A 23,698-nucleotide genomic window follows, 5' to 3' on the forward strand; every position below is an offset into this window, starting at 1 on the left:
TTTCTCACAAAATTCCATTTGTGCTGAGTAGTCTGCAGAGAAGAAAATCTTGAGCATTCATTTGCAGAAGAAAATGTAGGGATTAAAATCAGCTGCTACCTAAAGAAAATTCACAAGCTGAAGCACAGCTGGAAGAATTCCCATTTCTCCTTTTGTCACCGTGTGGTGAAGGGCTTGCTGATAACAAGCTGTTTCGCCACAGGTTTGAAATTAAGTGGAACAGCCCTCATCAGTGTTTCACCTACCTACAGCAGTGTATTCAGATGTCCCCCACTCTAAAACACACCATAAATCTCATTAAACATAGTCTAAGCCCTGGTTTGGGGGCAACGTGATCACAAAGTTTTGTGAAGCAACCCTTCAGACACCATCTGATTCTCACATTAACCTTACTGCAACTGGCTTTGGGCAAGCTTGCAGCGCAAAACCTGCAGTGCTTGGGCCGATGAGCCACCTTCTCATCACAGTGGACAAAGGTGGGTCCATGGTGCTATTATTCTGCTTGAGCTTGTGTGTTGCGTACAGCACAACAAAAGCCCCAAATATCAGATGCTATTTTACCATCTACGCTGGCAGGAAGGAGATGTTCCCTACAATTCCTTGGAAACATACATTTTGCTGTAGAGATCATCTGCTCAATTTGTGCCTGTCTGAATGCCTGCTGCAGAACAGCATCTCTCTCCACCTTGCAACTGGAAAAATGGACTAACAGAAATGCTCTTTATATCGGCAAAGCAGCCTGTTCCACATCAGCGCACCGAAGTACCCCTTCCTTGCAGAGGGAGAGTTTTCCTCCTTCTGCAAGTTACTTCATTGCCAGCTCTATAGGTGTAAGAACCTCCTGAAGAGAGTCTTCAGGATAACACAAATCCAGTCTGAAAGCTGGCTGGAGGCAAAGGAAATCAGCTTTGCTCTCCTTTTCTATTTTTTAATTTATCCACATCAGTCCATTATCAAAATACCTCAACTGCACCCGAGACTCCCACAGGAATTCATAAAGACAAGGGAGAGGCTGGTTGCAAAATTTGCAGGGTACCTGCACAATTTGCTGTGATTCAAAATGGCAGCAGCCACAGTCAGTGACGCTGGATGATTTCCAACACCAGATCCCTTTGTCAGATTTTTATCTGACGTATTTCCATTCATCTCAACCTGCTGAACCTGGCATAGCACATTATTCTTCTACAGCCCTGTGGTTTAAAGATCTGATCAACTAAGTTAGAAAGCTGAGACTGAGAGATATTAAATAAACCTCACTGTACAGCAACCTAGTGGCAACACAGGAAAAGAGAACAAAATTCAGATTCCCTGAATCTAAACACCGGCTTTGTACTTCTGCACTTCCCTACAGTGCTTGTGTTTGAGAGGCACATATATTGACTGCAAAAAAAAAAAAAAAAGGAGGCTAAAGGAAAGGATGTTCGGCTTGTGGCACAGTCTTCAAAGCACTCCCTTTGCAGATCTCTGGTTTTCAGCATTCAAAAATTCATTTTCACTTTGAGATATGGAGGGCTCATTATCCACTTCAGCTCTATTTGTTTTAGCAAAAAAGAGCACCCTGAGTGGCTTAAAAGCAGTGTTTGGAAATGGCTGATTATTTTGTACACTTGCAGCTGATGTCTAGTAGCTCACCCAGACAAAAGTGCTTCCTGTCACGTACAGATAAGGGCTTTAGGATTGAGATGCACACCGTGAAAGGAAACAGCTATATCCACTATGTCAGCAAGCACCCATTTTGCATTTAAATTGCCTCTAGTCAACAGGATTACTGTGGATACCAATACTTGAAACACTTGAGATGAAAAACAGCTGTGTACAGGTCATTTTTATTATCTGACATAACTTAAGAACGCCTGAACCATGAGATCTCTGCTACAAAAGACTGTAATGGGCTAAATGAAACTACCCATATACCCCAAGCCTGCACATTAGGATCAGGTAACTGGGGGAACTGACGCTCTGAGGAGCCATCTAGGGCAAGGCCCTGCTCCGGACAACAGAGTTACTATGAAGAGCAGCAGTTTTTCCAGCACAGAATTTATTCATTGGTTTGTACCTCATACCATAACAATTCCAAGTGATTTTGTGTCTTACATACACCTTTTGCTATACAGCATTTGGTGCTAAAGGCTTTATATGCCTGCTTAGTGACTATGCAAAATCCAGCCCACAGCCCTTGCCATTTAGAGGTACATCATTCATTTTGATTTAGATCTAACCCATGCCCACAACAATTTTAGAGCTTTGGCTGCATTTCTTGGCACACCACAGCAATAGAGGGGAGAGCTGGAAGGCAAGTCACCATCCCTGTGACAACAGTATCAGAAATTCAGGAAAAAGTCCCCAGTAATTTTCTTGCATCACTTGGCAAAGAAACCACTGCTCCTCGCTACACTGTATTAGGGTTCATTTCCTACCTTGCTTATCCTGAAGCTAACACAGACCTACCTCATAACCACACTTAAGAAAATTGCCAACACAAGGGTAGCAACTGGTCAATAACCAGGTTCAAAGCACCGGTATTACCAAGGCTGTGAAACTTGTCACATCAAACATACTTAAGTCCATGGAGTCCACAGCTTTCACCTAGTAAACCCCTGGCTGAATATGTGCTCTGAAACGTGCCATGAGACTGGTGAAACCAGCTGCCCGTCAGACTGGGTTCTGACTCTGCTGAGTTCCCAAAGCACATCTTGTCTCCTGTCACCCTCTGTGCCCAGCACAAGAGGAAAAAAGATTCTACTTCCTGAGATGGAAGATGGGTGCTAGGTAGCAACACTGAACCAGGTGCCCAGGTAAGCTATATTCATCAGTAAAGGACCCTGCTCTACTCTTTGAACACACATTCCGTGTGTTAGTATTATTTAGATCAATTCTGTGTCATAGTATCAAGAAAACTGTAATGCTGTCACACTTTACAACTGTATCTTTAAACTCACCCTCAAGCTTCTCTGATGTGCTTGGTGCTAGAACACCCTTCATTACTTTTATAAACATTTCAAACGCACAAACTTCTAAAAGCAATTACTTTTAGTGCATTACTCCACCAGCAGAAAATACACAGCTTTCCTATATTAAAGTTGAACCATTATATACTTACACTAAGGGCTCCACAATCCCTTCTGTTATATCAAATACTTTTATCTCTCCTCAGTGCCTAACACAACTTTTACCACCTCTTCTCAAAAGCCTTGCCTTTTTCTACTTGCCCAGCTCCATAAGCACAACTGCTAAAACCCTAAAACAAAATTTCTTTAAAACTGCAAATTAAATGATCAGCATTTTGAAAACACAAGTGGGACAGCGACCAGCTTGCATGGTATCAGAAACACTCACTGACAATCTCTGTGTGCTTCTTCTCACCTATGCACTTAGCTTCTGTGATCTCTGAGGTAAAAGACAAACAAATACGATCTCTTTCTTACGCCACATTATTGTAACTTGGGATTACTTTGGTGGCTCTACCTTGTAGCCGAAGTACAACAGTTTGTATACACATTGAACTTTGTCTTGGCATAGCTAACATGATACTCTGACATCAAACCATCTGGATTTTTCTCAGCAGAAAAGACAACCGTACAGCTTTAAAACTTCAGTGACCAGTGCAAGCAGTGATCCAGTCAACAGGCCTGGCTTTCTTTATTGTGAGTTCATGTTGACACAGCTAGAAGGAAGCAATAAAGAAAAAATGTGCATAATGAAGGGTTCATGAAGGCATAAACTGAACAAGATAAACCCCACTGAAATGTATTTTTCAAACTCGGCACTGTATGACAAATCCTTTTGAGAACTGGGTTCAAAAAGAATCAAAATAGTTACAAACAATGAAGATAGAGTATTTTTAACAACTAACACATTCACCTACACAAACTTTCTAATCCATCTTCTAGTGATTGAGAAATTAGGCTTCTGCAAAGATATTAACTGCCTTTTCATCTAGTTTCAGCACTCCTTTCAAAGTTGATGAACACAGTGATCATGGAGACACTGACAGAACACCGATAAATACATGTACTTTGCATCTGCTATGATTACACACAAAGTTTTGGGGTTTGTATATAGCTTTACTAAGGTGTGACATATTAATGGCAATCTACAAGAAAAAACAAGTGAGGTAAGAAAGCTGAAGGCTCAGAATTCAGGAGCTTCAGATCTTTCATATGACCCATTGCATTTTCTCATCTTAATACGCTGACTACTGTATCTGACAGACTTGAAGTGGCTCTATCAATCTCACCTGACCTGTGGGGAGACAAATAAGTTAAATTTATTCTAATTTATTCTTTATTCTAATTTAACCATTTTTTTCCCAGTTAAATGTTGAAATATGGCCTTGTGAAGTAAATCATTACCTGCTCTTCTTTAATTGCAAAGATTCATGCTAATGCCCAAAACGTTCAGGGTCATTAAAACTAAAGACCTAATGAACCAATAATGTCTTGAAACTTACTTCAGATTTCTTCTCCCGAATGGCCTTGTAATGATGACAGAAACAGAAGCAGTTTCTTGAGTGCCAAAAAAACTTGTACCAATTTTCACAGAATTCTTTGTAAGAATGAAACGAGGAAGCTCCAACATACTGAAATGTCCTGCTATTGAACATTTAATCACACAGATGCCATCTGCATTTATAAAATGTCTATTTAAAACATTGCTTAAATAATTCCTTCTTGATCCAGTAACAATAAGAGGGCAGCAAAACTGTTTTCGAACATGAAGAAAAGAGAAAACCAGAAAATAAAAGAGGTTGTTAATTAGGAACAAATAAAATAATAACTGAAATTAAATGCAGAAGAAAAAAGTTTAAGTTCTTTTTTGAGTGTCATTAGACTGGACTTGATTCTAGACCATATTGAAAACAAGAGGATTCCAAAGTGTTGCTCATACGCATTAATAATGAGAGCTCAAAAAAAATTATGATTCAGACAAGTCGTAACTGTCCAGAAAATAGCTCAGCTCTGTTGGAAACCAGGCTGCAGGGTTTTATGCAGAGCAGAAGTACTGGCAGAACTAAGGGATGACATCTCTCCGGTCCACCACTGTTCATATTCAGTAATCTTTATCCAGATTCACTTAGGCCATAAGAAAACTCTACATTACCAATATTTAAGAACCACAAATAAACTGTCTGGATGACTTTGGTTGGTTAGTTGAAACCCAGAAACCCACAGAAATGCTCTGTGGAGCTGATAGGATCCAGCTGATAAGTAGCATAGTAATTATAGTAGATAACCAGTAGTAGATAACCGGTGTAACTGGTTCCATGCCAGCATGATTTCATAAACTGTAGCTCTCATTTTATTCTTTATCTACAGGCCAGATTGATAGAAGTGTCTTTGCACTTGTAACAGTCTTCTCTAGCACTGGAATCACTACCACATGATAGATTAAAAAAAAAACGAACAACCCCAAAAAACAACTCAAACCCCAGAAGAGTATCTGATAGCCATAAAGCATGAATTAAAAAGCTTCCGAAATGGGTCAAAAAGCCATTGTCAAAGGGAATCATTATTCAATGGCATTTTTCATTTTGGGCGAATGACATTCTAAAGGGTGTCTTCTGGGAATCATAAAAGATTCAGCACTATCAAACATTACATCAGTGGCCTGGAAGTGAAAAATATAGCCCTGCTAATAAAATCTGCAGATGACATATGGATAGAAAGAGCAGTAAAGAAGAAGGAGGACCAGAAATTGCCCACGCATGTTCAAATTCTTGGAAATAGCTTACTCAAGTGAAACACACCACTGTGCTGACTCCAGACCAAAGGTATGCAGGGCTTAACTACAGAACAGAGCAGTAGATGTCCCCCTGGTGTTGAATCTTGTGAAGAGATGGGATCAGTCCCATTGGACTTTTGCAAAAGTCTGAAAACTTTTCTGCTCTCTGGGAAGAACGGGGTTCGGGACTGGGAGGCACATGCTGTGAAAGCAGCCTGCCATCAGAAAAAACAAGATGACCAGGGAAGTTTCAACCCTGGAGCATCACTGGAATACTGCATCTAGTCCTGGGAGAGGCAGTTGGGGAAAAAATTGAGAGGATGTGGAGCAGAGCCACTGAGCTGTTTTGTGCAGGGTGTAAATGCCTCACAGAAAGAAATTTAAGAACTCAAGCTCCTCAGTCTGCACAAGAGAGCACAGACAGCTGAGGTGGTCACAGCACGTAAGTACGTTCACAGGAATGAAGCAAGTAATGGTACAGAATGCTGTACTCTGGCACAAAAACGCATGCCAGATTCAAGATGTGAAGATGAAACCAGAATGAATGTAAGTGAGAAATTAGAAGCATATTTCAAACAGTGAGAGATTAACAGATTACCATGGAAAACTATACCTTTCCCACCTCCTGTTACACTCAAATGAGAGCTGGATGCTTTTCCAGAAGAGCATTTAACAGAGTTTTTAATTTTAAAAGAATCCTACTGGAATGAAGTTGGGTGGAAGGGATTAACCATTTCACCTGACATGCTGTCTGTGCTCTTTGTAATGTTGCCTCATGCACATCTAGCCATTGTCACTACAAGGGCATGGTGCTCATTCGTGTTGTCATCTGTCGTAGTTTAAACCCAGTCAGCCATAAATCAGCCACGCAGTCTCTCTCTCACTCCCCCCTTTTTCTTCCCCCCGCTCCCAGAGGGATGGGAAGGAGAACTGAAAGAATGTAACTCCCACAGGTTGAGATAAGAACAGTTTAGTAACTAAGGTATAACACAGATCACTACTGCTACCACCAATAATAATAATGATAAGAGAAATAACAAGGGAAGAGAATACGATACCACCTGCTGACTGGTAATACCCAGCCTGATCGAGCACTGATACCTAGTCCAACCCCGCAGTGTACCAGCCCTTCCGGGTAACTCCCAGTTACATCCTGGGCATGACGTGCTGTGGTATGGAATACCTCTTTGGTCAGTTTGGGTCAGGTGTCCTGTCTCTGCTTCCTCCCGGCTTCCCCTCCTCCCTGGCAGAGCATGAGGCTCACAAAGTCCTTGGTCAGACCAAACATTTGAGCGGTAACTAAAACATCGGTGCTGTCAGCGCTGTTCCCAGGCTGAAAGTCAAAAACACAGCACTGCACCAGCTACTAAGAAGGAGAAAAAATGACTGCTACTGCTGAACCCAGGACATCATCCAACACCCTTTTTGCACGAATGCTATCCAGACATTTGCTCCCCAGCCTGTACAGATGATGGAGTTACTCCTGCTCAGGAAGAATACAGAGTTTTGCATTTGCCTTTGCTGAACCTCAGGAAGTTCCTCTCAGCCCACCGCTGCTGAGGGTCCTCTGATCAGCAGACCTACCTTGCCATGTGTCCACCACTTACTCTCCAGCTTTTGCCACCTGAAAACCAAGCTTTTGCCATCTGAAAAACAGGGTGCATCCTCTTCTGGTGTCTAGGTCTGAAGATTCTAAACAGTATCAGCCCCACTATCAACCCCAAAGTATGTTTAACCAGCTGCCAGTTAGACTTCAACACAGTGACCACTATACCCTGTGCTCCTGCCAGGCCACCCAGTTTTTCACCCACTTTGCAGTTAACACATCTGCTTTGAACATCCTCAGTTTAGCTTCAGTGGGAAGTTGAGAGCCTAAAAATCATTGTGGCAGAGTCTGCTGGCATATAACCACAAATTGGTGTGTAATCCATGAAATGGCTGGTAATTCCTCTGAACAGTGAGCTAAACACAATAAGCAGGCATGCAAATGAAAATACCTTGAAGCTTTCCAGAAGAATGTCCTTCAACTCTGGATTAATAGGATTATACCACCTAGTACACCATTTTTATAACCCCTTGAGTCCAAGTTTTCTGTAGATAACTTGAAAACTGAAATTCCCTACAGTAATGCTGCTCAATTCTTGCACAAACTAGACAGCAGTCCACTTTTATATGCTGCTTTGCATGTCTGTGCAAAGTAGTTTCAGAATAACTGGAAATCTTGAAAGCAAGACCACACAACAAAACAACTGTGTGTCATGGTCACACTGCAATATGACTAATTCTGTTATATATGTTGGAGGATTGCTACCGTACAGGGTTGCTTTGGACCATATTTAGCAAAACCTTATCTCAGATCATCTACACCCTGTTTAATTGTCTAGTATTTATGTGCATCACAGCAATGCTACAAAAAACACTGCTACGCTTTCCACTGAAAAATTCACATTTGCCATTGAAAAATATGACTAGAATTGATGGGACCTGGACAGGAGTAGATAATCCTGATTTTCCTCCCGAAGTTCATTACCTGTGTGGCACTGGACATGTCAGAAGGCTACCACGCAGGGCTGACCTTTAGCGTAAGCAACCCACACCAGCTATCTTCTGGGCCTGGTTTGGTTTCGGTATTTACTGTTTCCCACTTCAGGTCGTAACACGCAGCTCTCTCCCCGTGCAAAAGAGACTCCTGAGTCCCCTGACCTATTGCACAACCCAAATGAACTATAACAAGTTACTAGTTGCAAGATTTCTGAACCACGCCACCAGCACCCTGGCATCCAAACTGCAGAACAGGATGAGAGCCTCGGATGAGCTTTTTTTTAAGCAAACTTTTCTCTGCAACCAGAGCAGCACACTAGAAACTCCTTTAAAAATAAAGGAAACATGGATTTTGCAAACAAACAAGATAAACCCCAGAGTGCAAAAAATACCTGTGCCAGTAACATGAACTCTCAGAATAAACAAAACCTCTGAAAATTCTTTCTGTGGAACGTTACTTTGCATACAGTACATACCTTTGCGCAATGTGGTAAAATGACCAGGACATAGTCAACAGGATTTGCCCAAACTTATCCCATTTGGCAGCTTATCCCACAATTAGACATAGCAACAGAGAGCTGAAAGAAACTTTCTGAGTCATCAGATCCCATCCCTTAGTAGTGCAGGCTCCCACGCACCATCTAATCCTATCATAATCCTGTCAAGCTTCATCTTAAAACTACCTCAAGTTGACTGCATCATTATTTGCTTATTTAATATATATAAAAACCATTTAAAGGAGTAGTGAAGTATTTCCTATGTAAACCCTGCAAACCTCACACTTCTTACTTATTTACCAGTAAATAATGCACTGAAACATGTTAATACTCTTGCAGGAAGGTTGGAACTAGATGATCTTAAGGTCCTTTCCAACCCTAACTATTCTATGACTCAAGGGAAAAAAGAGTTGATACAAACATATACGTAGACAAAAGTCAATCCTTCAGATCTTATGAATAATAGTAACAACGATACATTTCCTACCATGGTTGCTCCACATAAGTACCTCTTTTTGTTAGAAGTTAAGTAGTTACTTCATAGAGAAATATAAAAAAAAATGCAATTTCAGCTTATTTTGAGTGGCAAAAATCGGCTGGAGCTGTAATGTGGTGCTCCTGACACCAGTTACTTTCTCCTCCAGTCGCTTGTCACTGATCTGGAGGAATTTAGTCATACCTAACACAATGTCTGTTACTTTTGCTCTGAAGCTATACAAAAATGAGCAATCACCAAGTCCGGTTAAGCACCACTATTCAAAGATTTAAATTATAGGGTAAGCCAACCATGAAATGTTTTCTAACCACAAGGATTTTAATTTAAACAACTGCAGAACTGGCTCTAGAATGCACAAGCAGTTCAGGACAGGAGGCACCCAGCAAACCCCACCATCATCCTCGTTTGCTCAGAGAAACTTGGAAGGGCCTCTCCCAGAGCCCGCCGGCAGGTATCTTCTCCACAGGAACCTGGCTCCTGTTAATCCTATTGCAACACGGGTACCTCTCTGTAGGAAAGATACTACTCTGGGCTTCTAGTCACAATAACAAATACTGCCATAGCAACCAGCTAAGGGAGAAAAAGAGGAAACGTTGCGGCTGGACAGTGAATTAAGATATACCATGTATTTAAAAGTAATGGGAAAAGTATGTGTGACGCCTAATATGCTGGTTAAGTAAAAGTCTATTTGGAGTTCAGTCTCCAACCAGGCCATATTAAAGTACACAGTTTCATGCGTACTCGATTTCCATGTTTATTTTCTAACTATTCTAATGGGCCTTGTAAATTCTAGCCTAGAGGAGGTCAGAGACAGAAAGACATCATGATAAAAGGGACTGACAGAACTCTAGATCCAGAGGTCTCTGGGAGATGCAGGAGATGAGTCCCTGCACCCAGGACTTCTGAAGCATGGATACCCAGAAAAACCCAAGCAGCAAATATGCGGAGAGGTTTTATACAAGATAGCAATAAAGCATTTTTTTCTCCTCTTCTGAGCACACCTTCGTTTGTCACAGTTTAGTGAATTACCTGGATACAAACACAAACACAGACCAAAACCTGCAAACACAAATGCTTAACTGGGTTGCTAAATGATTAGCCTGATTCATATTCAGACTTAAATTTTAACTGTATCTACTTTCAAGCTGAGCTCAGCATCAACACATGTATTTTATTTTCAAAGACTTCTTTTGACTGCTTCTGGGCAGACTGGCTCGCACATGGGCTCATCTGCAGAATTTGAGACCACGGATGAACTTTGCCACCAAACTTGAGTCTAAGATACTGACTTGAATGCAGCTCCCTACAAGTGCTGGGTTCCCCATGAACGAGGAAGATGACCACTCTGTATCTGTCATTTACATAAAGATAAACGCTACTTATGAAAAATGGTCATTTAACTAAAATGTTTTTACAGATATTCATGCTGATTTCAGAGCAACATATAAAAGTGTAACACTGCCATTCCCACAGTGGGGAGAGATTCTCTTAGCTCTAGCGACGATGGTGACCTACACCCCAGGCATCTGGCCTGAACTTGTAACTGACCTGCAAAGACACAGAAACTGTTTACATAATTTAGTGCTGATTCCATCGTTAGGTAAGTTTGGTCATTTGCCAGTTTAATTATTATTTCAATAATTTCAATATTATTTCAAAAATACTATTTTAACTATTATCCTACTGAACCTTCTTCTGAACTTAGCAGCCCAGAAAGGTATTATTTTAATAATCTCATCTCTTCCAAGATTATTTTAATTTTGTTAATGCATGACAGCAAATTTCTGAGAAAGTAATAAAGAGAGAAACTAAATAATGAGTAGCTTTCAGCAGACGGATTTAACTACTGGACAGAGTATAACTTTTAAGCATTATTGTCAAATGAGCAAGAGCAACACCTACCACACATTTGGGTTTGCTGCCCGCCACCAGATTGGCCAGAAAGTCTTCATCGTAGAGCTGGCTAAAAACATGGGCATCGTACGCCACCATTATGGAGATTTCTTCCATCATTTTGCCGGCAAGCTGCCGTTAGCGGCCAGAGCAGGTTGGCAATCCAAGGCTGCACCTTGGCTCAGTTCCGTGTCAGTTGTTCACACCCACCCGAAGAAGCTAATGAGGAAGGAGTGTCACGAGAGAAAATATGACCCAGCAGACCAGCTCCTGTGTGGGTTTTCCTCTCACAGGTCCCTTTTAGTATCATGGGAAGCACATAAGAAACACCTGCTCACAGTCCCAACACCCAGCTTGCAAAAGGCATTTGCTGAAGTTTGTTGAAAGCCAGGGAACTTGTTTTAATTGCAGTATCTGAAGATGAAAAAGCAGTAGCCAAATCAGGTTAGTATTAAGCAAGAAAAGATCCGTCAGTGCTTGACAGAAGGACTTGAATCACTTCTGTTCTTCTCAAACTTTGTAGCAGTTGTTTATTCTTTATATCCAATTTTTTCCCATGGAAGCTGATATTCTTGTTACCAGTTTCACTTCCCAATGAACTGCATTTTCCTGCTTATTTCACAGACTGGTGTAATGACAATTTCTTTCAGATGCTCTTTGTGATGTTCCCCAAGTTTCTAAATCTCTCCTTTAAAATCTTTAATAACACTCACTTCCACTTCTACACAGACCTGAACTGTATTTTGCACCATGCAGATACTTTGATTTTAGCAGGAAGTTGATGGCATCAAGTCACAACCCTCCACAAAGAGTCCTTCAGTTTCCACTTGTAACACAGAGGAAAACAGCCATGCAAAATGCAATGAAGGCTGTAAACACTTCCTTGAATAAACTCGCACCTCCACAAGTGAAATAAAATCAATTTATGCAATTGGAACTTTCCACAGTAGGTTTTCAACCTGAATCTGGGATGGGTTTGCTTTTAATCATGAAATGATATGGTATCTCTTGTCAATGAGTCCTAAACAGCAAAGCTGACTTCCAAATTGCTCCTTACTTTCTAATTCATTTTCACAACATCTATCTGACACACAGAAAAAAACAGCACAAGGAAAAAAAAGGGAAAGTCATTAAAAAACCACAGTATTCTCAAAACTACAAATGAAAATCTAGAAAATAATAACTGATTTGAAGAAACAAAGTCTCCCCAAAAGAAATTCCTTTCAAGACACTTGGGCAAGGTAAAACTCTGAATCAAATCAGCACTTCTGTTTGGACTCATCCACTACATCTTTATCTTCTCTGGAAGCCTTTTGTTCTTCCTAGTGAAAAATCATACCTGCTCAAGAAAAAGAAATCATTTCAGCCATGCATTTGTCTCCAAAAACAGTATGTGCTGGATGCAGCTGGCAGAAAATTTCCAGTTCAGGTTGGCGGTAGCATATGGTTACACTCTCACTTTCCCGAATAAACAGGGTCAGATCCACCTTGCTTTTCTCTTTCTCCTGTGCTCCTGGCCTATCTTTATCAAAGATTACATAGGTATCTAAATAGCACCAGGTGCTATTTGCATTTGAATAGGAAACTTGAGCAACAGCTGTAGTGTACAGGATTAAAAACTCAACATCTCTTTCACTTAAATAGAGGGAGAATTTACATGTTATTGCTAGGAAACAGAGAGAGTTCTAATAGGCTTATGGCAAACAAAAAATGCAGCACTTGAAGTTAAATCCTCGAGACTAAAGCAGATTCTGATCATGCTTAACCCTTGCAGGAGGAAGAAAGGGATTTTTCCTTTGAAATGCATCTATAGTGCATTATTTTTAATTCTTCTTTGGAGGCTTGAAATTTTTCCATTTAATTCCCACAGCGGAAATATTTTGGATTCCAGTCCTGAAGCAATATCCAGCTCACAAGATCGCTCTCCTTGTCACCTATACAAAAATCATACCTGCTCTGCTAAATCCTGCTTAGGTTTTCCGAGGTGCTTTAAATGACCGCTTCCTCTTCGCTTTCATTGCCTTGTGGGGTGGCTTTATTTTTTCTTGTAGCAAAAGTTCAAAGTGTAAGACTAACAGTGGCTCCTCCTCGGCTGCCTCCGAGGTGTGCTGACAAAGGCACCTGTTGTAATAGGTAAAGAAATCCCTTCCCACAACTCCTCCCACCCTGCTGGCACCCACTCCCGAGGCTCCCAACAGGGGCTGACATTACATTGGAACAGTCATGTAGGCGCAGGGGAGGGAGATGGCGGTGTAACAAACAACATTCCCATGTTAATAAGAGACCAATTTAATTCTGCAGCAAGGGCAGGAGGTGGAGAATGCAAATTTATCAGACGCACTCTGCAGCTGCAGCCACCTGAACCCCTCCTCTGATTTAGCCGACAGGCATTTCTATTTATATGGAATTATGGACCAGAACCAATACTCCCTTGTAGTTTTTCATCTTAAACAGAAAGGTTAGGAAGATGTAACAGCACTAAATCTACAGGTTACAAATAATTCTTCTCATATCTATTCTTAACAAAGGGCTTGTAATTCTGGCATGTTCTAACTAGCTATTTCAAGAAGTAACAACTGATTTTGATGTTGACTAATTCATATCTTTGAAAATGATGTTTTTCAGCTGTTGTTTCAAGCTAATGGAACTGAGCTGCCCACAAATCCCTAAGAACCTTCATTTTCCATCCGTATTAACAGTCTGCGCTATACTCTGAATCAGTGCATGAAACTGTAAGTATCGAGCCAGCTAAACTAAACCTTTTGAATTAAACTGACTGAAGCAAACACGTCCACCCAGACACAGTAGTAGCATGCTCACACCAAAGGAACTGAAAAGGAAAAGGCAAGCAGAGGTAACCCTTCACCTTCAGGCCGCACTACACAGTCCTCCCAGTGTTTCAGTACAGAGCCTTCCCCTCAGCCAGGGTTTCTGAATGCTGAAGTGACAAATAATCTATCAAAAGACAATGAAAACCAAGTAGGGCAGCTTCATATTCTTTAAAGCAAATAGCACTTCTCTGTATAACAGCATGTCTACCTTGCAGGAACACAGTCCCCTCCACAACACAGTTTTGAAAGCATACCTCCAAAGCAGGAATTTTTGGAGAAGCAGTTCAATCAAGCAGTCAGGATGAGAGAGGAGAGCCAGCAGAAGGACAGGTAAACTGCAGGAAACTGTTAACTAATTAAGGTAAGCAGCCTGAATTACAGTTGTTGGGATTTATATCCTGGTGGATAATAGAGGTGAATGGAAAATTCCTGAACTGAGCAAACCAGCTAGCTTAGCAAAGCAAAATCCTGCTCACTCCCAAGATAAATTCACTCTCACTCCACCCCCAGGAATGTCTTGCTGCTATCTGATGGGGATAGGATCTTCTGATAGACTGGAAAGCGTTACGTATGTGAGGTATGTGCAGCTTCTCTCTAAGCGCTCCCCTCCTGCCACCACATTTCTGAAACACAGGCATTTTCTGCAGTTTGCTTCTCCCGTATTAATGAAACTGGAAAGATTACAGCAGTCTTCAGATAAGGAAGCATAAAACTCCTTTCAGAGCACCTGGAATGGCATTTGGCAGCCTTCAAGATAAGTATACAGGGTTTTACCCCAATGAGAATGAGTAACAGTAGTATCACTTCATAATTCCTTTACCCAGTAATGACCTGTAAGAACTGCTTCAAACACAACCAGCAAGTGAAAAATATGGGTAACAAGTCAAACGCTGAGAATCCCAAAGCACAATTATATTCTCTCCTCACCCACAAAGGGCTTGCTGACCATCAGAGAACAGCAGATAGCCACACCTTCCGTCCACACACTACGTCACCTGCAGTGCCACCTAAAGCCCTGGTAGACATTGTGGCTGTCCTTAGGAGGTCACCCTGCTGTGCCAAACCCTCAGCCATGCCAAATGCCTGTGCTAGAGCGAAAGGCAGGGGAGCAGCTGCCGGTCCCTTGCACGTGTGGTTATTCCAGCAGAATAAGGAGCAAAGCATTTAGTGCTGTGCTGGTGCAGCCTTTGAGAAGGCTGTGATTTTGTTCCAGTTTTAGACATCAGAAGGTAAATACCTTTAGACATATTTTTGGATTCCAAGTGAGAACGCTAAGCCATCGCTCGCAGGAATGCCCATTCAAGAAAAGCAGTTACCAGGCTCAGGCTGACCTACAGTTCAGCAACTGCCTCTCCAAGTTTTATTTTTATTATTTAAAATGTCAAATAACATGGCCTTCTTTTTTTTTCCCAAAGAAGTGGGTGTGTGCACCTGTGCTTCTCCTAAAATTATCCATCAAATGTGTGGAAAAATCTGGGCTTGATGTGCTCTAGCATATGCACTTACATGGGTAAATCCTCCCAATTTGCAGCTACGCTGCATTCTCCTGATATGAAAGCAGGCAAGATTGTAAACTCATTTTCACAGATTAAAGCCAGCAAAGCAATCCTGCTGGAGAGAGCGAATGTTTCCCTCCCAGCTGTGGCAGAGGTCAGCGTGGCTGGAATTGCTGAGGCAGAGGCGCTCCGGACAAACCAGTGACGCTGGCATGCACCCCACCCCCCGCAATGTAAATGTGTAGGCCATTGTAGGGAAAAGCTGAGGATTTCTGAATCTTCATTTTAGGTTGCCTGCCTCTTGAATTATTTACTGTAAGCGCACATCATAAAGGAGGGCAGTGCTATCATCCTGGTCTCCTTCAGTCTCGAGGAAAGCACTAACAGCAAAGTGAGTGCTACGGCAGAGGAACCCCTAAAAATGTTTTCAGTGCTTCATTATGGATTAAAACGAATGTAGCAGAAAATACCCAAATCCCTTTCTCCCAGCCTACCCAAATCAGCTGCATGCCACACAAAAACCTAGTCCCATGCAAAACTGTTAAACTAGCGTCACCCCTAAACTGCAAAGGGTGGAAGAGCAGGCCAACCAATAGTTCCCCAACCTGTTGAAGGTCACTCCCTGTATTTTTAAAAGCATAGTCTCGATTAATCCTGTTCTGTGTATTTGTTCTGCTTCTCAAAGAAATAGCTATTAATGCTCGCACTTCATTTCAGGTTTTACATTAACTTGGAACCGCGGCTAAACAAGGGCATGAAGCTGCCTAAAACAAATCCGCCCATTTTGATTTCTCAAAATGGTATGAACTTGGAAAAGATTAAACAGTAGTGCAGCTGGGATGCCAGCCTACAGGTATATAATTATTATTATTCAGCTCAATCTATTCCAGAGTACTTTGCAGCCTTTTAAATTAACTCATGACTCTTTTATTTTTAATTCATTAAATACACATTTTTACTTTATGTTTTCATGTTTCTTTTCCACACTGCCATTATCACTTTCTAAAGGCACTAGAAATTATTTCCTTTCTTCAGCTGAGTTTCCTTCAGATGTCAACTGTACGGCAGAAGTATCCTGCTTCATGAAATTCCTTCTTGTCTGTCAAAAGTCTGCATTACTGTTGGGCTGACTTTTTTGCTTGTCTATGTTTTTCCAGTGCCAAAGGCAGCACAGGGCTCAGAGCAGTCCAAACTAGTGGTGCAGATTACTGCATGGCTCTGCAAAGAGCTGCAGTCTGACAGGTGATGGAGGCAGTGAGGCAGAGTAACAAGAAAAGAGCCAGACATCCCTGAAACAATATTGCCGCTAAGTAAAAGGAATACTGAATCTTACTGTGAGATTTTGGACACCCTTGCCTTTGGCTGTATACTGTAAAACATGTTTTACAGTATATTCGGGGCATACATTGTATGCAAATCCTGAAATAACTGAGTTTTAGAACAAAACTGAGCATATTTCCTACTTCCCCATCCCTTTATTTTAGCAAAATAGGGCATTTTTTTACCCCTGTTTGCAAGGGGTGGTACTGGTGAGCTCCACAACACACCAATGGCTGCTTCAGCCTAATGCACTGAGTGGGGCCATGCTACTTTGCACTGCGGACAGCCCTACAGAAATCATTCAGAGGGAAAAAGCAAAACTTCCTAAGCAGACTTAGTGTATAATTTCCTGGAAAGCAACAGGCTTCTGCCACCCATTTCATATTTCACCCCTTCTCTTTGGGGACCCATTTTTTATCTCCTTCCAGTTCAGTGATGGCAGATGCCCATAAACAACACCACAACTGAGGGAGGTGGCAGCAGTTCAAAAGCAGGAAAAGCAGGATATATCCCCTGGACCTTCCTACACCTGTCCAAGGCCACGGCCAGTGTCTCCTGAGTCTATGCCCTCAGAGCCAAATCAACACAAACAGGCCCCTCCACCTGCTGAAGGCACAAACATTAACAATACATTTGCCGTAGTAAATGTCTTTGATATACATTCCCTGGGGCTATTAATCCAACAACTGAAAAAATGCATGGCATTTAGATCATGCAAATGCCACTGAGAGCTAAATTCTATAATAAACTGATCCTAACCCAACTCTACCTGTGAAACGTATTTTAAACTTGTTGCATTGATCACTTCAACTGGTACTGAAAACAAAAAAATGGGCTCAAGCATATTCTTCAAGGAAATTAGCACAGCAGCTGCACAGAAATGCTTAACACCTTAACACCTAGATTGATTCAGGGATTTCACCCAAATTGCCCACAAGCTAATGCAAGCAGAGCCAGATTTTATCAAGCAAAAGCTTCATCAGAGTAACAGACTTAGTTCAGGCTTCATACAAATGATAATCATACAGCAAGTATGTATCTGTATCACTACCTTCACCCATGGTCTACTGTCTTCTCATTTACAGCATATGATCAGCAAAGAAAAGATATTACTTAACATCAAGTAGCAAATTAAATAGTATTTGTCACATGTAGAGAATCTCACTGGGGCCCAGGACTCAGGGCTTTTCATTCCAAGCCCACACGTGGCTTTCTTTCTGAAGGAAGATATATATCCCCATATCTTTCTTTCCCACCCCAAAGAGGGGTTAACAGTTCTTATCTACCTTCCAAGGGAAGATTAATAAAGATAAAATTAATGAAAAATGCAAAACTGTAAGCGGTACTGTTATTGTTGTGACTGTTATAATGCTGTCTGGCAAGTCTTCTCCAGAGTGCTGTTAAGTGTCTTGTGAACTAGCCATACTGCACATTGAGAGCGCAATGACATGTTTACCTGGATGACCTCTCGGAAGCACCCTGTATTACATCATATTTTAGTATCTTTACTGATGGCTACTTTGTACCTGACTTTTAGCCTGAGATGAGGAAAAAAAAGCAGAACAAACGAAAGGCTGGAGAGTTACGATGAGAAATTCTTGTAATTAAATAAAAGAAAGGCAGGACCACAGCACATCCACTGTCCATCAAAACCACTGGAGCTGGCTAGGCACAAACCCTACTGTGCAATGATGAGGCAGGGGCTGTTGTGCTGGTACCCCAGAAGCACCACAGCAAAGCCCCAGAAAGGTCTGTGGCCATGTGCTCCATATGGAACCCCTGACAGAAGCCTCATGGAAAAGGTGAGGCATTTCTATGTGTAAATAGCGCAACAGTAATGGCATGTTCCCAAAGCAAAAATAAATCCACAGTATGATTGCTTGGGAGATGAGATAAAGAGTAATTAAGACTCAAATGATGCAGGTGAGCAGGAAATGGCACACGGTGTTAGATAAACTGGGCTAAACCAGACAGACTAGTCCAAGCTGTATCAGCAGCTGAGGTATAGAAGTCAGACTGATTGTGAGACTCGGTCTAGACTGAGGCATGCTTGAAGACTCTGAAATGAGATTGTTTCATGTATTATACATTAAAAGTACAAACTACTGACACTCCAGGAGAACAATGTGTCCCACAGTGCTGGAGTGAAAAAGGAAAGCATTAACTTGCAGGTCAAAGGATCGAACGCAGCCAAGAGAGTCCAGAAAACAGCTCTTGATCATATATATTTATACCAAAGATGATTAACAGCAACATGATACAGAAAGCATCTGACACGAAATCCATTGTCTGGGAAAGACAGAAGGCAGCTAAGTCTCGGTACTCCCCTGGACAAATTCCTCTGGAATTTGTACAGGTCAACTCCAGAGCAGGAAAGAAGCTCAGGGCTGTACAAGCCGATCAGCTGTGTAAGACTACCAGCGGCATCCACTAATCTAAGCTTCACATAATCCTTTGCCGCTAAATCCCTATTCATCACCACACAGTACAGTGAAAGGGAAATTCTGTTCTCAGAAGATGATTTGGGAGACAAACTATTTCAGTGCTTAACTGTGCTGATCTAGGCTCCTACTGTGAAAATCTGCATCTATGTTTAATACTTCAATATACCACAGTGAGAAAAGCTTCTGTATTTACATATGATTTAAAGATTAACCTGTCTTGATTTGCCTGTTAATAAGCTTATTTTAGAAGCCCAAATGGATGAAGGGGGAGAGAAGGCAGGTTATTCCAGAAGTTGTCAAAGAACTCTCTACATGATAATGATCTTATTTCTTCAGAAACCAGAGACCAAAGGTATTTCCATATACTCTTCTACTCTCCCCATTTGTCTTATTCCAAGTTTATCTTTTATTTAAAATCTGGGCTATAGGTCTTTATTACTACTATTACTGTATCTATGCATCTAAGAGATAAAAATAATACCACCAGCCCCTCCCCACCCCACCCCGGAACTGGTCCAGCTTAGCACAGATGCCCACTGGGTAAGAGAACATTTTTATCTTGTATCCATGTGCTTAAGCTTGGCACAATGTAGTACTCAAGCTGAGGTCAGTATTTCTGCCATGTGTGCCAGGGCTGTGCTCCTGGGAAGCTCACTGATTCCCAGTGTGCTGGAATGAATGATAGCTAATTTTTGCTTGATTTGAAGAAACCCCTACAAACAAATAAAAATCACAAGAGCAAGCAAAATAAAACAGAGGATGCAATAAAATTTAGGATGATTCACAAAAAAAAAAAACTTTTTAAAAAGAGGCTCCTACCACCATAAAACTCCTTAATGTATTTCCAAAGCACACTTTTTATATCATCAACATCATTATTTCCACTGTTTGGAAAAGTCAATACCCTAAGCAGAACAGGAGAAAAAAAAAAAAAAAGCTAAAAAATGGGAAAATTTGGTTTATAACAATGGAAAAGAGATACCATGCTTTTGCTTCTCTCAGTTTCAATGTTGGCTGTGTACAAGGCAGTAGCTTCAGCCCACTATCCATTGGTATTCAGAAAGGATACCATTTATCAAATTTCAACCATGTGTTTACAGTTCAAATTAACAAGGGGAAAATCAGTGACTGCATTTGTTCACTCATTTGGAGACTGCAAGAATAAGCCCTATGATTTCATTCTTTTGCCTACAACAATACTGAACTGAACCATTTAATTTAATGGTGTAAATAAGACGCTGATCTGAAAATGAAGAAAAACAAACCAACTCACAACAAACTAATAACTAATGTGAAAAACTATATTGTTGTCTATATGTGACCTATGTAATGTTTTGAAAGGCTACAGATGTCCTCTGCTGCATCTGTAGGAGAATAACTCAGTTTCTTATTACTCTTTAAAACTAATTACTCTTTAAAAGTGGTGAAGGATTTGATGACCTTTCTCAGCTGTATGATGGTTGGTTGTTGGAAAACCACACAATATTTTTCTTCAATAGGTATGTCTCATTGCAGAACTTCCTTACAGTTCTGCAAAAAACAGAAAATTCCTGGAAAATTAAACATGAACTTAGAAACACTCCTGAGACTTGGCAACTGATTTAGCACTACATTGACTGGGCTCCCCCAGTTTTAAGGAGAGTGAAATGAATGAGTCATACTGGTGATTCTTGTGACACGCATATCCCTGATGTTGCACACTATTAACATTACTGAGACAGACGGTATCTCTACTGAACTGTCTTGGGGAAAAATAAAAACAAAAAGATAGGTTCCTTAACACTACTTAGGACTAAGAAATTGAGAAAGACCAGAAACATCTGAGTCAGACTTTTCTTATCTCTCATAATGAAGTATAACAGCAGCAAGAAAAAAAGCTCACTGTGAGGTTAAGACTGACTGCCCTAACTTGGTGTCTCTTTTGGCAACCTGTTATCAGCAGTACACTGCAAAACATTCAGGTTATTTTGTGGGCAATACTACATTTTTATTCTTTTTTCTTTTTTTTTCTTTTCTATTAGGAACATATGACATGTGCTTCCCTTATCAGTACTGCCAGTACTGCCTGCATTCTTGTGCTCTTCTTGGATCTTTCACGGTTACAGAATTTCAGGGTATATACGGCTGGCTAGGCCCAACACCACTGAAGATAGGACAACAGGCAGCAGCATGAACCAGTCATCAGTCATAGCCATAGGCAGCTATGTCTCCTGTAATGCCTTTATCAGCTTAAGTATGCCTTATCCTTTCTCAGCACTGCAGACCACCCTACATTTTGCCAGAGCTCTGAAAGTTCTAGAGTACATCAGGTGGGAAGAGCTACAACAAGAAACATAGGGATAGCCACCCATGCTAGCCACTTGCCTGCCCCTGGGTGTAATTCAGGGTGTTAATTATCATCTGTTACTTCCTAAACACCTGACATCTTCCTATATGAAAGATCCTTTTCTTCCTGTCTTCCGTCAATGAAATCAGTATCTGCTGATTCAGTCCTTTTAAGCGTACCTGAAACAACTTCTCAGGGCAGTAAAAGTTAGAATCAGCCCAAATGCCCTGGAATAAGTCTCCTGTGTTTTTTTTTCATAACTTAGTTGAAAAAATACCTGAGATAATTTCAATACTTGCCCAAACACCCAGCACATTTCTGAGTTCTATGTGAAGAACGGCACCAAAACATACATGCTATCACAGACAGCACAACTTGGCTTGTGAAATCTCAATCATATTAAAAAAAAATACATGGAGCTGCAGGTCAGCAAAGGTTTTACAATCAGCGCTCCTCTGAATGTAACTAGAAAGTGGACATCCCAGTGACAGACACATGTCATAAATGACAAAAAGACCAAGAGTTCACTTTGAAAAAATCATAATACAGAATGAGCACGCCAAACCACACTCAGAAATACTTTTGTTTTCCAAACAGGTAATCAAATGCCTAAAGCAAATAAGGGGAAAATTAAATTTGGACTTAAACCATCACCTTTCTCATCTCACTTTGATGTAAAAAAATACATTTGATCTTGTGCATAACCCCTGTTCCTCATGACTGCATGTACAAAACTAAGCATTCAGGTGCTTCTCTCTGTTCTTCTCCAGAGAGGGTCAGGTAGTGGCTGGATCATCAAAGCAGAAAAATTATTTTCCTATCAAAAAGAAGTCTTCAACAAAAACTACTGCAGATAGACAGAGAACCTACCACTCAGCAGCAGCCAAAGACAGTAAGGAGAAGCCCAAAAGGCAACAGCTGTGGAAAAAGTGTACTCCAAAGACACAGTTCATGGATATTGTCTCTGCTTGCTGAAGCTAAAAGGAAAAATGGGGGGGGGAACAGTTTGGTACCTGTTCGTTCCAAATACAGGATTTATCCCCCTTTTCTCAAGCTACAGTATTGTGCTGGAGTAAAGATGTAAAAAAATGGAGCTTGTGAAAGTATCTGAATTGTTTCTGAAGCCTTTACTGAAGAGCGCGGCAGTTCTATCACTGAAGTTATCATCGCAGTCTAACACCAATGCTGACATGACCAATGGTATCACAACAAACACAGCCAGGCTCTGTACATCATAGTACATCCATGTAATGCTTTCCTGGTTGTGAAAAGTGATTCAAAACAGTGGTCCTTATTTTTTGCTTGGCAGCACAGGATGTAATAGTACCCACAAACCACTTTGATATTCCCCCATTTTGGAAGCACACCTAGAACAAGTGGCATGATTGCAGCTTCATTACACTTTTGCTATCCTCCTCTATCCACCTGCAGCCATTACAAATGCCCTGCCAGTTTATCTACACACCAAATACTCCATCAGCAATCTGCTCCTCTCTTTATACAATTTAGGCCAAATCTGTGCCTTGGCTTGGATCCAAACCCCACCCTTCAAAAATGCAGTTGCTCCTGTGGAACTGCCTCTACAGCAAGGTTTTTCCCAGCATTGCTGGGCAGGTGAAGATAACCTTTGCGGATCTAGTTCGGCAACAAAAAGCCTGAAACGGGGACACAGCTGAAGTTAAAGCAGCCAGAAATAAAGTAAGCACAAAAATGGCTTAAAGCCATCTTTGTTCTGACCCTTTCTTTCTTCCATCAGAGACTGTTGGGACCAAACAGACTCCACAGCAGTCCATGGCCAGCTATGCCTTTGAAATATATTTCCTGCATACTCCCAGATGCCACTCCAGCTTGGCAAATATCATGAGGAGTTTGCTCAGCTGATGACCAGAAACACCAGTAAAGAGGGTACTGGATGATGCTGGAGAGAGGCCAAACAGCTATGCAAGTAAAGACACCCTGCTGCAACACGGAGGTTTACGGCTCTGCTTCCATGTTACGAAAAAAAAATTCTGTTTTGCTGTATAAATAAATAACTTGTAAAAGCAAATAAATAAGAATGAGGGTGGGCTGCAGAAAAGCAGCTAAACCGTGGCCCCTTCAGCATTTTGGAGGTTGCTTAGCAACAGGCTGACT

At 41.2% G+C, this 23,698-nt stretch overlaps 1 protein-coding gene across 8 annotated transcripts in view; it reads right to left on the minus strand.

Annotated features, from left to right (window-relative positions):
• Window positions 1-23,698, minus strand: part of RABGAP1L (RAB GTPase activating protein 1 like) — a 242,294-nt gene that overhangs the window by 19,510 nt on the left and 199,086 nt on the right. The window contains exons 1-2 of one of the 8 annotated variants that reach the window (XM_062602220.1): window positions 13,100-13,627; window positions 11,158-12,487 (exon numbers count right to left, since the gene is read on the minus strand). The exons of 5 other annotated variants lie outside the window; for them this stretch is intronic. In XM_062602220.1, coding sequence (XP_062458204.1) covers window positions 11,158-11,268 — 111 coding nt within the window. In that variant the 5' untranslated portion in view covers window positions 11,269-12,487; window positions 13,100-13,627. Of the gene's footprint in view, window positions 1-11,157; window positions 12,488-13,099; window positions 13,628-14,233; window positions 14,431-23,698 lie in introns of those variants that run through there. 2 more of the 8 variants (XM_062602218.1, XM_062602217.1) reach the window with 2 other exon arrangements.

The sequence above is a fragment of the Pezoporus occidentalis genome, unplaced genomic scaffold (genome assembly GCF_034315485.1).
Source record: "Pezoporus occidentalis ecotype Australia unplaced genomic scaffold, CSIRO_AGI_Poc_V1 ctg76, whole genome shotgun sequence".
Lineage (NCBI taxonomy): Eukaryota > Metazoa > Chordata > Aves > Psittaciformes > Psittacidae > Pezoporus > Pezoporus occidentalis.